Below are 13,410 nucleotides of genomic sequence, written 5' to 3' on the forward strand. Positions count from 1 at the left end.
TTGCTCTGTAGACCAGGCTGGCCTCGAACTCAGATATCTGCCTGTCCCTGTCTCCTGAGTGCTCGGATTAAAGGTGTGAGACGTCACCACTCAGCTGTAGATGTCTCGAAATGAACACATAGGAAGGCAGACTCCAGGTCTCCTCAGCCTCCTCCTTTTTCTTCCCTGTGACCAAGGTTCCATCTTCCTCATGCTCTCTGGCTATGGCGCTGCTCATATTTCTCCTTCTTCCCTCCTGTCATGGCATCTGTCAGAATCTACCAGCCCCCTCCCTTGTTCTATTCAGGGACCTATGTAGCCCAGGGTGGCTTTGAACTTGCTATATAGTAAAGGATGATTCTGAACTTCTGATGTTTCTGCCTCTACCTCCTGAGCGCTGGGAGTTACAAGTGTTACAGGTGTGCGCCATCACAGCTGGATGTATGGTGCTGGGGATACAACCCAGGATTTCACGCATGCCAGGTAAGCACCCTGCCAGCTGAGCCACACCTGCACCCCAGATGCTGATGTGAATGCACCAGGCCCCGTCAATGGGCACTGATGCCACATCACTGATCAGCACACATCCGGGGTGTAGCACTTCCAATCCCTGCAGCTCACACCCAGGTAAGGCCCGTGTTTTCTGGGAACTGCAGAAATCTGCTGCGTTCTATATGGAACCCGGGCACCCACACATTTCCTGGATCTGTATGTTAACTTACACTTCTAAACTTCCACAGTCTGATGTCTGCCACGCCATGGCTGGCTCTGCCTGGCGCCTCCTGTCCCTCTAGAGGCATATACTATGAGTGAAATATTTGGTTTTCCCAGCTGGTAAAGCCTTGAGGGGGAACCATCCATCTTCAGAACTTCCTTGGCAAGATGCCTTCCTCCTCCTCCTCCACCCTGGATGCAAAAGATTCCTATACTGGATTTTACCTTACAGCAGACAGGCCCCGTCTCCACAGGTTGTGTGGCAGAGAGAATGTTTCACCTTGGCAGACCCTAGCTGCCACCTACGGAATGACACGCTGGGCCAGGAAAACCATGGGATTCTGTGGTTTGCATACCCAGTGTCCCCAGGGCCATCGCATGGAGACAGTTTTCTGAACTGCCATCCAAATGTTAGGATTCAGAGTCTCCCAGATGCTGGCTAGGGTGGCAAGCTCCCACCACAGCCCAGGGCTGCATGCCCTAAGGAGGGAGGGAGGGAAGGAGGGTGTCAGCTCTTTATTTTTCCACACCCTGCCCTCCTCCAGGGACTGGCCACGTGTTCTGCTTTCTCGCAAGGGCTATTTGGGCACCTGGGTTCTAATACTGGCTGGTCCAGACTGTATCAGTTGGACTACAGTTTCCTCATTGACATAAAATGGGCATCAATGCCCACAGCGTAGCAGCCTCCTGGGCTCTCGGCAGGCTGCAGGAGTTTAAAGGTTTCTGCAAATATGAACTCCACCATAACAGCATAACAGCATCCTCAGTCAGACATGACCTTTAAGCCAATTTTCGAATACTACCAGAGTAGTATCAGGGCCTAAGATCCTCACAGATTTTCTTTGCCCCCAACACAGGGTCTCGTAGCCCAGCTTGGCCTCACACTTGCTAGAGTCTAAGCCGACCTTGAATTCCAATCCTGCCTCCACCTCCTGTGTGCTGGAATTACATAAAATGCCATATCTGCTTTAAGCAATGCTGGGGACTGAACCTGAGGCTTTGTGCATGCAAGACAAGCACTCTACCCACTGAGCTACATGCCCAGCCCTTTCTCCTCCAACATCTTATGTGACTATGGAGCTGGACGTGGTGAGGTAGTGCCTTGTGCGCCTTAGAACAGAATACAGAAGTGGGGTCTGAGGTTTTTGTTTTTGTTTTTTTGAGACAGGGTTTCTCTGTGTAGTCTTGGCTGTCCTGGACTCACTTTGTAGATCCGTATGCCCTCGAACTCACAGCGATCCGCCTGCCTCTGCCTCCCAAGTGCTGGGTGGGATTAAAGGGGTGTGAGTTCTTAGATCAAGCTCAGCCCACCTCAGAATGGAATTATTGTATGGCAACAGAGTACTCATTTCTGCCAGCTGTGCAGATAGCCAAGGCCACAGGTGTGCAGTGAAGCCTGCGAGCAAACACCTGGCTGTGGGCAGGAAGTGCCTTCCTTCCACTGACCTAGGTCCCCCACTCCCACCTCTTTGCCCCTCTGCACCCCACTCCTCTGCCAGATCACCCATACCTTGTATCCTTGGATGTCTCCATTCTGGCTGTCCAGTGGGGGTGGCTCCCAGGTCACATCCAGCTGTGTGGCTGTGGCGCTGTGGATGGCCACGTTCTGTGGTGCTGCTGTGGGCACTGTAAGGCATGGAGGTTGGTGAGTGAGTGGAAGAGGAGGTGGGCTAGGGAAGGATGGTAGGGGTGGGGGTGGGGTGGGGTGGGGTGGAGGTGGGGACCCTGGAACTCCACCCTGGGACTCACGAGGGCACACTCACCTGCCTCTCCGACAAAGACCTCTTGTGGTGGGCTCAAGGGTCCCTCACCCACGGCGTTGTACACACTCATTCGGATCTCGTAACGCCTGTGCTTGCTCAGATCTATGGACGAGAATTGGGGGGGGGGAGGGGTCAGGAACCCTGAGGTCACAGAGCCTACAGAAGGAGTCCTCCATGGAGGAGGCTGGAGCTACAGGGGAGGGAGGAGGCAGAGCTACCATGTGACATTGAGGAGGAAGGAGATAAGTAGCAAGTTTTAGATGCTTGGGTTGTACGCTGCCGACACGGATATGTGACACAAAGCCTGCTCCTGCTCTAGGGTCATAAATACAATTGAATCTCCAAGTGAATAGTGCTGAGACTGACGGGGGCAGTGTTCACAGTCCTGGCCACCCTGGGCTGGAGGGTCAAACCTTCCTTGCCTGTACTTCTCCCACTATGGCAGATGCAAACCATATCAGCCATGTCCCTGCTGTGTCCCCACTTGCCCCCAGTCACCAACTCCTTCTCTTCTCAATTGGGGCCAGGGATGGAATCCAATGTCTCACAAAGGTGAGCCCAAGCTCTACCATTGAGTTGTAACCTCCCCTCCCCCATCCAGCCCCACACCCATTAGCTCAGTCTTAAAGGGGATGTGTTTATAGAATGTGAATGCTGGGTGAAGAAATTCCATTTATTGGTCAAGTTTGAAGTGCTTGGTCAGAGGGACATGCCTGATGACGAGAAGCTGCTGAGAGAAAATGGGCTTTGTTTTCCTGGGTGGGAGATGTGATCCCTTTTCGTGGTGGCCAATATGTCATCCCATCCTCTAAATGATGCTGAGCCCGTCTGTCTGTTTCCCACCCTTGTCCCCCAGGGTGGCAGTTCTGTCATAGAGTAGGCTCAGGCTGCAGAGACGAGGGCAGTCTAGATTCTGAGGTTGGTTTTCCTGGTCAGAAGGCCCTGTGTGTGTGTGTGTGTGTGTGTGTGTGTGTGTGTGTGTGTGTGCTGAGGCTTCAGAAACAGCAAGGGGCAGAGGTGAGCCACACAAGGACAGGCTTGACCTATTCCACGCAGGAGCCTGAGACATGGCTAGAGAGACAGTGAGGGCCAACGTGCCTCACATAGGTCAAGGCAGGCAACAGCAACAGATGCCTGCCTACCTGCCCTGTAGTATGCTTTACCTCCTACTGACCTGCTGACCCCTCCACTCAAGTCTATAGACTTCCTTTATTACTCATGACTTATATAGGATAGGCTTGGAGGAGTCTCTTCCAAAATGCTCCCTGCTTCACGGGCTTAAGAGCTGTACGCATGACAGGAGGTCCTGGTATTTAAGCACCCTGGGTGGCTGTGCCGGTACAAGTCATAAGAGGAGACCTCAGTGGAGAACATGCCTCCATCATATTGGCCTGTAGCTAAGTCTGTGGGGGTATTTTCCTGATTACTGACTAATGTGGGAAGGCCCAGCCCATCGTGGGTGGTGCCATGCCTGGGCAGGTGGTCCTGGGTGGTGTAAGCAACGTTCCACTATGGCTCCTGGTTCACTTCCTGTGTGGAATCCCTCAGTGTTAAGCCAGATAAACCCTTTCCTCCACAAGTTCCTTTTTTACTTTCTTCTTCTGGTTTTTCAAGACAGAGTTTCTCCATGTAGCTTTGGCTGTCTTAGACTTGCTTTGTAGACCAGGCTGGCTTTGAACTCTCACATCCTGCCTCTGCCTCCCCCTGGTGCTGGGAGTAAAGGCGTGCGCCACCACACCCAGCTCCCAGGTTGCTTTTCAACATGGTCTTTGTTGTAGCAACAGGAAGTAAGCTAGGATAGTGGGTGGACCTGGGTCCAGGTGTTCTTGAGGACCACCCCCACCCCTCCCCAGCCCAGCCCAGGAGGTCTGGGCCACAATGGATCACCATGCAAGGGGACTTACTGTCCAGCTCGTACTGCGTGAGGCTGGGCCGGGTCAGGTTCCGCATGGAGTACAAGGCTAGGGGGCAGGAGGTGAGAAGCCAGGGAGACAGCAGACAGAGGTTAGCGCACAGAGGCATCCCACCCACCGGGACCCTACCAGGCCTGGGATAGAATGCTGAGGCTGGCGATGGAGCAGGCAGGGGGGACTGCTTCCAATTCCTGGTGCTGAGCAGGGGCCCAGACAGAAGTCGGGATTTAGGCGGGGGTGGGTATATTTTAAAACACTGACCAAGGTAATGGGGCAGCCTCTCAAAGCCTAGGAACCCTGAGGGCAGTTCTGGGGGGACCCTTTTATCTCACTTGTTCCCCCAGCTTCACTTTGGGGGAGCTCTGAGCAAACCAGGGTGAAATACTGGCATCGTGAATTTCCTCATATGAGCCAGAAACAATCTTATTGTCAAGAAATATGAGTGCATCAGATGCAGGTCATATGAAATCACGGCCACAAGTAGACATTGGCCAAAATAATAAAATAAGTAAAGATAAGAAAATAACATGAGCTGTTGGATTGGGTACTTCTGTCGGTTTCATTCATTTACTATCCCTTCGCTCATTTTGTTGTCAGTGAATATCCCTGGAAGAAAAGGCTCCACTAGCTTGGGAGATATGGGACGCAGCACTGTAGGGCACAGATGGGGACCTAGGCTGCCTCCTCTCCCCTGCTCACTTCTCTTCTGGTAAACAGTGTGGCTCCCCTTTCTCATCCTCTACATGCCTTCCTCTTTCCTGCCTGCCTCCCTCTCCCTTCCTGGAACAGATGTGGAGCCCTGTGGAATGCACACTCTTGGCCTGCATCCTTGGCTCAGCCTCATGCTCTTTTGCCATGCTAACACCACAGCCTCCTTGCCTCTGCTTCCCTGTCTCTTATAGCCAGGCCATCACCTCCAAGCTCCCGGTGTGTCCTATAAACCCAAAGTTCACTCACACCCTTCTCTTGATCATGGCTTTCCCAACATCCTCTCTCCTTGGATTTCTACCTGAATGCCCATGCTTGCCCCCACCCCCTTCTCTGCTTCTATACTTGAAAGGCTGGCTTCTTTGGCCCTAGGGCCTGGGTAGTGACTTCCTGGGGAATAGGAGGCGGTATTGACTGTTGTTCTTGGTGAGGGTCTAGATGCTGAGGCTGATGGTCTTTCTAAGCTGGTGGCTCCTCCCTCCACACATCTGCTTGCCTAACCTGCAATCATCCTTCCATATCAAGAGAGCCCTTTGGCAGTGTTCTGGAACATTCTCCCACTTTCATGTCGATGACCCTTGACATCTATTTCAGGGTTTACTTATAAAATGCCTGATCCTTCCTCCATCAGACTGACCCAAGAGGTCAGGGACACTGTCTGTTTAACCACGGGTATGCCCAGAGTGTCTTGGAGTATGCCAGAAGATGCTCAATAAATGCTCAGTAAGTGAATACATGGGGTGGGGGGGGGGGGAGGAGAGGAACACAAAGGGGAGGGCAGCAGGGTTGCAGGTTAGCAGACTCAAGGAAGCTGGGAGCTTCAGAGCAGGGAGGTGGGCATGCCTTACCCTCACCCTCTCTAAGGCCCTAGGAGTGCTACTCACAGGTGAGCTCAGCCCACTTGGCCCCGGGGTTGTTGATGCCTCGAAGAGTGAAGCCCCTCAGCCCTTCGTAGAGCAGCTCCCGGTACCGGATTCGAAAACCCAAGAGGATGCCGTTGATCTTGTCCTCAGATGGAGGCTACAGGTGTGAGGGTCAAACAATGCGAGGGGCCTTGGCTATTGCTCACCTCACTCCACCCCCCTCTGCCCATCACACCTCCTGTAGCCACAGAGCAGGGACTATGTCCCAACCAGTGGAAGAAACCGGGCACTTCCAAAGAGGTTGCTACATTCTCTTCCAGGTGGGGGAAGGGCAGGAATCACCATGCAATGCCCCCCTTCAGCAGTGCAGGAAACACTTAGAGACACTAAGGTCACACAGAAGCAATAAGACCTGAAAACACACTCTGGAGTCAGGTGGAGCCATTGCTTGTCCGGGAAACCAGTGACCCACTGCTGGCCTGCCCCGGGGGCTGCGGGGGTTGAGGGGTGGGGGCACTGTTGCTCCCTGACAACCACCCAGCCAGCACTTTCTGGTGTCTCCCGTGAGCTGAGCCCTCTGCCTACACTACCGCACGTGCAAGGATGAGTGTGCCCTCGTGTATTGCCTCTCTTCCTTCCTTTGTTTTGTCCCTGTCCTCAGCTGAGCTGGAGGGACAGGCTTTTTGCCAAGTGGAAGCTATTTTCTTTATGATACCTCCTTTAAGAAATCTGTTGAAACGCTTCAGCCTTTTTTTTAACAGCTCCTTAATTGCCTCCCTGGCTGCCATGGCCATCACCTGGCCCTTTTGCCAGGCTGTCACATCTACTCCAGCCTCCTCTGGTTCACGTGGGACTGCCAGGTCATTGCCATTTAGGGGGTGTCCCCTCTGGGACCCCAGGCCTCTATTGCACAGGGATTGTCAGAACCTCAGATCCTGAGAGGCAGGGACAGGAGCTAGCCCCTTTTTTTGGGGGGGGGGGCACTTCTGTGGGTGACCTGGTGAGCCTGAGGCTGGGATCCGGAGAACGTATGGGCAGCTTGGTTGCTGAGGTTGCCTTGGGCCCTGGCAGAACCAACAGTGCTCACCACAGAGCAGGCATCTGGGGGGACACTGCTCATGATGACAGTCACAGGTCTCTATTGGGAAGCTTGTTGCTGACTGACTGGGCTCTATAGAGCCTTGGGGGTGTCCTCAGAGCCCCAGCTGCTTTTCGGTACACATATTGGTCAGCTCTAGGGTCATGAAACTAATCTTGTCACTTGAGCTCTGTGACCTGAGGCCACGGTATCTAATGTTCTGTGCTTTGCACACACCTTGGTCTCCCACACCTTCCCCTGTGCTCTGGGAGTCTAGAACAGAGGCGGATGCAGCCTTGGCGGGAACTGGTGGCTATTCTGGTCTCAGCCGAGGGCTTATCGGAGTCCTTGGGAATGAACCTACCCTGTCTACCTAGACTTACCTGCCATCGGATTAGCACAGAGGTGGTGGTGTGGGGGGTCACTGACAGGATGGTGGGTGCCTCATCTGGGGCTGTGGAGAGAGGCAGAGAAGTGGACTCTGAGGCCCAGAGTGTCAGCACCGCACAGAAACATACAGTGACCAGATTCCACTGACATTGGCTGGCTAGGTAGTTCCTGCTTAAGTTACCCCGGACACCCACCAACCCAAACAGCCAGGGTGAGCTGGAGGCCTGATCCCAGCCCAAACCCAGAGTCTTGGAGCTCCTCATGGCCACAGAACTCAGGGTGCTCTTAGGTGCAGGGTGCAGCTAGTCACACTTTCTGCCATCTGGAGGGACATGAGAGCAGAAATGCACTCCTGTCCCAGGCTGGCCTTAGGACCCTGAGCCATGGGCAAAAAGCTCTTTTGTCCCAACCCTTTGGGCACCCTGGCCTAGAGGCAGACAGGCTTAGCAGGCCTAGGGAGCCATCTCTCACCCTCAGAGGCCCCTCCCACAGAAGGACCCTTCATGCCCAGGAAGCAACCAGGGCCGAGAGCGAGAGGCCCCAGCAGGGAGGTGGCACTGACCGGCCTGCAGGGTGGTCAGCGAGTCCGACTCCTCACTGAACTCGCTGTCCCCGATGTCATTGGTTGCCTTCACCCGGAACTTGTAAGATGTGAAAGGCTTGAGTCTGTGAAGGGAATTGGGGGCCAGTGAGGGAGGTGCCAACTATGATTTAAGTATGAGCGACCCCTCTGCCCCCCAGGCTCATATGTTGAAGACGTGGGTCCCAGTTGGTGCAGTTGTTTTGAGGAACAGAAACTTCAGGAAGCGGGCCACCAGGACACGCACACATACGTCCTCTAGCCCTTCCTCTAGTCTGTTTCCTGGTCACCAAGACCCTCTACCACATCACCTTTCACTTGCCCGAAACAAGAGACCCAGCTGGCCTCGGGCCGAAACCTCCAAGGCTGTGCTCCCTGGCAAATCTTCCCCACTTCCAGGTGCTTTTCCTCCAGGAGTTTGCTACCGTGAGGACAAGTCTGACTGACACATTGTCCTTCAAGACCCAGTTCCCCACCTCTTCCATGGGGTCTCAACTATCTATGCTGGAAGAAGGGAGCCAAGGGAGGAAGTGTGTGTGTGTGTGTGTGTGTGTGTGTGTGTGTGTGAGAGAGAGAGAGAGAGAGAGAGAGAGAGAGAGAGAGAGAGAGAGAGAGAGACATGAGTGCCGATGGAGGCTTACGAAGGGGTTGCATTGGGACAGGCTTTGAGATACTGAGTGTCCGGCCCAGGCCCCATACCATCCCTGCTTAGGGCGCGTTTCACCGCTTCACCGTAATGACAGGTCACACCTCTCCAGCTTCACATTTACTCACGCTTCGGTGACCATGAAAACATTCACACTTTCCTCCCCACACAATCGCCCGCGAGGTGCCCTGCAAGCTCTCTGTCCTTTCCTGAAAGTCAGGGAATTTTTTTGGGGGGTGGGTGGGTGGGTGGGCGGGTGTGGGGCAAAGTAGAGGTTCCTCAGAGAGAAGGAAAATCGTCTCTATGAGCCTCCTTTTTCTTCAGAGCTCAGGGAGGGGAAGAGAAATCTTGCTCAAGATCCAGGTCACACGTCGATTGGAATATTAAAAAAATACAACTGCCGGGGATCAGACGGGAGGCCAGAGTTTTAGAGAGGTACTTCATACCCCTATTAAAGATGGCAGGAGGACACGGGCTGCTGGGAGAATCGCTAATGAGGGAAGGCGAGTGCTTTGCTAAGGGGGCCTGGCTAGGCTCCACAGATAACGAATGGGCTTCCCAGAGCCAGGGAGAGAGCTGGAAGAGGTGAGTGTGGCTGGTGGAGTGGGCTGAGGAAGGCTTGGGTGACCAATTGAAGGTGCTCTCAGAAGCCCCACTCCCTCCTGTGAGGTGCTGTCTCTAGGACGGAAGGGGGCAGAGAAGTGGGTGTGGACCCCGCCTTACCTGTCCACAGTGAAGGCAGAGGCGTTGTGGTTCACGGAGGCCGAGTGCAGCGCCCACCTGCCGCTGGGCAGCTCCCGAGTCTGGATGGTGTAGTAACGTACCGGGGAGAGCCCATCGCTGCCTGGCTCCCAGGACAGCAGCACACTTCGAGCTTTCACGTCTTCCTGCTGCACCACAGGCTTGCTGGGGGGCTGTGGGCGGTCTGGAAGGCAGGGCAGGGAATAGTTGACACAGTGGTGGCGCTGCAGGGTGGTGGTAGTGGCGGTGAGACCCGCCCTCAGCGTCCAAAACCCTACGCGCCTGGAGAACAGTGCCTCTGGTGGCAGCCCCTGGAGGAGGATTTGTTGACACGCTTTTGCTCCTGACAGAGATGGGTTCTGCATTGTGCCTGACTGAGTCGGACCAGGCCATGCTTCCCTGTGGGTGTTCATTCCCAGCATGCCCTGTTCCACTTCCCTCTTCATTAGCCACTTTCCTACCCCAGATGACAGGCTTCCAAGCCTCAGTATTCTGGGCCTTGGAATTGATACTTCTTTGTTGTATGGTTGGGTTTTTTTTTTTTTTTTTTGACTCCAGAAAGCTTTGTGCAGTCCCACCTGCCCCTACTCAATGCCTCTCAGTCAAGGTGCCTGCTCAGGGCAGTGAGGCAGTGGCAGCTCAGACTCTGGGCTCTAGCACAGTTGGGCAAAGGTAGTAATGTGAAGAGGGCTAGGGGATGGAAGGTGATCACCCACCATCTCGTTAGTATTATTTATTTTTATTTTGATAGGATCACACATATCCTAGGCTGGTCTTGAACTTGCTGTGTAGCTGAGGATAACCTCGAACTCTTGATCTTTCTGCTAGGATTACATGCATGCATCACCACATGTGGCACACGCAATACTGGGGCTTGAACCCATGGCTTCATGCATGCCAGGCGAGCACTCTTTCAATTGAGCTATCCTCAGCCTCTACCCGTCTTTTAGAGACCTGGAGCAGAGTAGGACCCTAGGAAATTCCAGGTCAGCTTTGTGAGATGGCATGAGCCCTCACTGATCTTGCCTCCAAGATTGGAGTCCGTTCTCTGTTCTAGACAAAAGCAATGTAGCTTCTCATTGCTTCTTCTAGTCACCGCCCACTAAGGGGCGGTGCTAAGTCCCTGGGCCGGGCTCCAGAGGCCCTCTTTAGCTCCCCAGGCCCCTCACCCACCCCACCCGCCCAGCCCCGTGGGCAGTCACCTCTCTTCTCTGTGGTCACCACCAAGGCCTCAGCAGCCTGTCCCCAGCCTTTGCGGGTCTGGGCTGTGATGCGGAACAGGTAGACGGACTCCGGTTTGAGGCCCGTGGCCATGTACTGGCGGGCACTGGGGGCCAGGACCTCCACTGTGGCGGTGTTGGCTGTAGTGGCGTTGAGCCGGTGTGTGATCTGGTAGGCTGTGGGGAAGAAAGGCCAAGGGCAAAGATGGACAACAAATATAGCCAGGAGCACCAGGGTCCTGTAAGAGGACCCATCCCTGTACGGCCACAGCAGTGGGTGCAGTCAGGCCTCCCTGGCTTTTGTTTTTTTTAAAGATAGATTTATTTGTTTGTTTGTTTGTTTGTTTATACGGTATTCTGCCCACATGCACGCCTGCATGCCAGAAGAGGGAACCAGATCTCATTATAGATGGTTGTGAGCCACCATGTGGTTGCTGGGAATTGAACTCAGGACCTTTGGAAGGACAGACGGTGCTCTTAACCTCTGAGCCATCTCTCCAGCTGGCCCCCTCCCCTTTAAAAAAGATTTATTTACTTATTTTATGTATGTGTGTTCTTCTATCTGCATGTATACCTGTACTCTAGAAGAGGGCATCAGATCACATTATAGATGGTTGTGAGCCACCATGTGGTTGCTGGGAACTGAACTCAGAACCTCTGAAAGAACAGGCAGCGCTCTTAACCTCTGAGCCAGCTCTTTAGTACCCGCTCCTTAGCTCTTGCTTGGCTGTGTGATACTCTTCTGGTCACTCTTACACCTTCAGTTGTGGTTGAAGAATGCGGACTTTGGTGGCAATAAGGGGTTCAATGCTTAGTGTCTCATACAAGGATGAGAGAGGCCAAGTCACCCACTAGCAAGTGGTGGCTCTAAAGCAACAGCCCAAGGGTTTCTAGTCATGCCAGAAGAGGGAATCAGATCACATTATAGATGGTTGTGAGCTACCATGTGGCTGCTGAGAACTGAACTCAGGACCTCTGGAAGAGCAGACAGTGCTCTTAACCACTGAACCATCTCTCCAGCCCTTAAATAAACAAATCTTAAAAAATATTTACTTCATTTTATTTGTATGGCTGTTTTGCCTATATGCCTATATGTGTACCACGTGTGTGCTGGAACCCATGGAGGTCAAAAGAAGGCATCAGATCCCCTGGAACTGGTGAGAGATGGTTGTGAACAACTTTGTGGGTACTGGGAACCAAATTCAGGTCTGCTGCAACACCAGCTGTGCTTTTAAGCTCTGAGCCAGCAGCAGCAGTTTATTGTGTTTAAAAACATTACTACTACTGCAAGGTCTCCTGTCTAGGCTGTCCAAGTTGGCCTCGAACTCCTCAAGCCACCCATGCCTCAGTGTCTAAGTTTCTGGAGTACACACGGGTACCTTTATGCTCTACCAAGCCACTATTTTAATGGTGAACAGCTGATGCTATGGCAGTGTGGGGAGGGAGCAGCCTTGGTTAAGTTTCCATACATGTTGTGGTGTGTGTGTGTGTGTGTGTGTGTGTGTGTGTGTGTATGTGTACATGTTGAGGGAATCTTGCTTGGCCACAGTTTACTAGCTAGACAGCTGGCAAAGGACAAAGGTAGAGCTATTGAGAGGATAAAGACAATGTATAGTTCTTAAGAGATCTGAACCTTGACCTTGCTTTCCTGCAGATATTGTGATGGGCTGAAAGTTCTAGCAGGAAAAACAAGTGTCCCTACTCTTGACAACTTCACCTAGGGGGCAAGCCTCTGGGCATACCTTCGAAGGATTGTCTTGGTGACATTAACTGATTCAGGAAGACCTATCTTGATTGTGGATGTGACCATTCTGTGGGTGGGCGTCCTGGACTGTATGGGGTACAGAGGTCTGCATGTACCAGTTGTGTGCACGAATGCACTGGTTCATTGCTCTGCTCTTGACTGTGGATGCAATGTGACTAGCTCCTTGCACTCCTGATGCTGTGACATTCCTACCAATGATGGGACATAAACTGGAATTCTGACTCAGATAAATCCTCTCTCCCTTAAGTTGCTTTTGCTAGGGTATTTTGTCACAGCAACAGGAAAAGAAATGAGGATGAAGGACAAGATATTATTATTACCATCACTCTCACCACCATCGTCACTCTCACCCTCATCACCATTATCATCACCATCACCACCACCATCATCACCAATGCCCTCATTGTCTTTTCACCATTATCACCACCACCACCATCATCACCATCACCATTATCTTCACCATTATCACCATCACCATTATCACCACCACCACCATCATCACCATCACCATTATCATCACCACCACAATCACCATCACCATCATCACCACCACCACCATCACCATTATCTCACCATTATCACCATCACCACCACCATCATCACCATCACCATTATCATCACTACCACCACAATCACCATCACCATCATCACCACCACCACCATCATCACCCTTGTCACCACTATCACCACCACCACCATCACTGGGAGAAGACCCTGCTTTGAACACCTCTCTGCGCTATGTTGATCAATCTGGCCTCTGATTTGCATCAACCCCCTTGCCTTTCCCATGGGTGAGCTGGGCCATGCACAATGGGACAGCACTACTCTTGGCTCTTCAGGCTTCATTAATTTTTTTCAAGGTAGGGTGTGATTGTTTGAATGAGCTCAGGAATTTGAATACTTGGTCCCCAGGTTGTGACACTGGTTGGGGATGTTAGGAGTGATGGCCTTGTTGGAGGACGTGTATGTCCTTAGGGGTGGACTTTGAGAGTATATGGCTTCCCCCACTTCCAGGTCTTTCTCTCTGCCTTGTGCTTTCTGTTAAAGATG

General features: G+C 52.7%; 1 protein-coding gene across 2 annotated transcripts in view; it reads right to left on the reverse strand.

The window, feature by feature from the left end:
• The window catches only part of SDK2 (sidekick cell adhesion molecule 2), a 286,136-nt gene that overhangs the window by 39,671 nt on the left and 233,055 nt on the right, over positions 1–13,410 (reverse strand). The window contains exons 29-36 of one of the 2 annotated variants that reach the window (XM_084750570.1): positions 10,578–10,772; positions 9,358–9,559; positions 7,971–8,074; positions 7,402–7,472; positions 5,962–6,097; positions 4,361–4,417; positions 2,457–2,558; positions 2,204–2,319 (exon numbers count right to left, since the gene is read on the reverse strand). In XM_084750570.1, coding sequence (XP_084606696.1) covers positions 2,204–2,319; positions 2,457–2,558; positions 4,361–4,417; positions 5,962–6,097; positions 7,402–7,472; positions 7,971–8,074; positions 9,358–9,559; positions 10,578–10,772 — 983 coding nt within the window. The remainder of the gene's footprint in view (positions 1–2,203; positions 2,320–2,456; positions 2,559–4,360; positions 4,418–5,961; positions 6,098–7,401; positions 7,473–7,970; positions 8,075–9,357; positions 9,560–10,577; positions 10,773–13,410) is intronic. The other variant, XM_084750571.1, reaches the window with a different exon arrangement.

Source organism: Acomys minous (assembly GCF_964271855.1).
Source record: "Acomys minous genome assembly, chromosome: 12".
NCBI lineage: Eukaryota > Metazoa > Chordata > Mammalia > Rodentia > Muridae > Acomys > Acomys minous.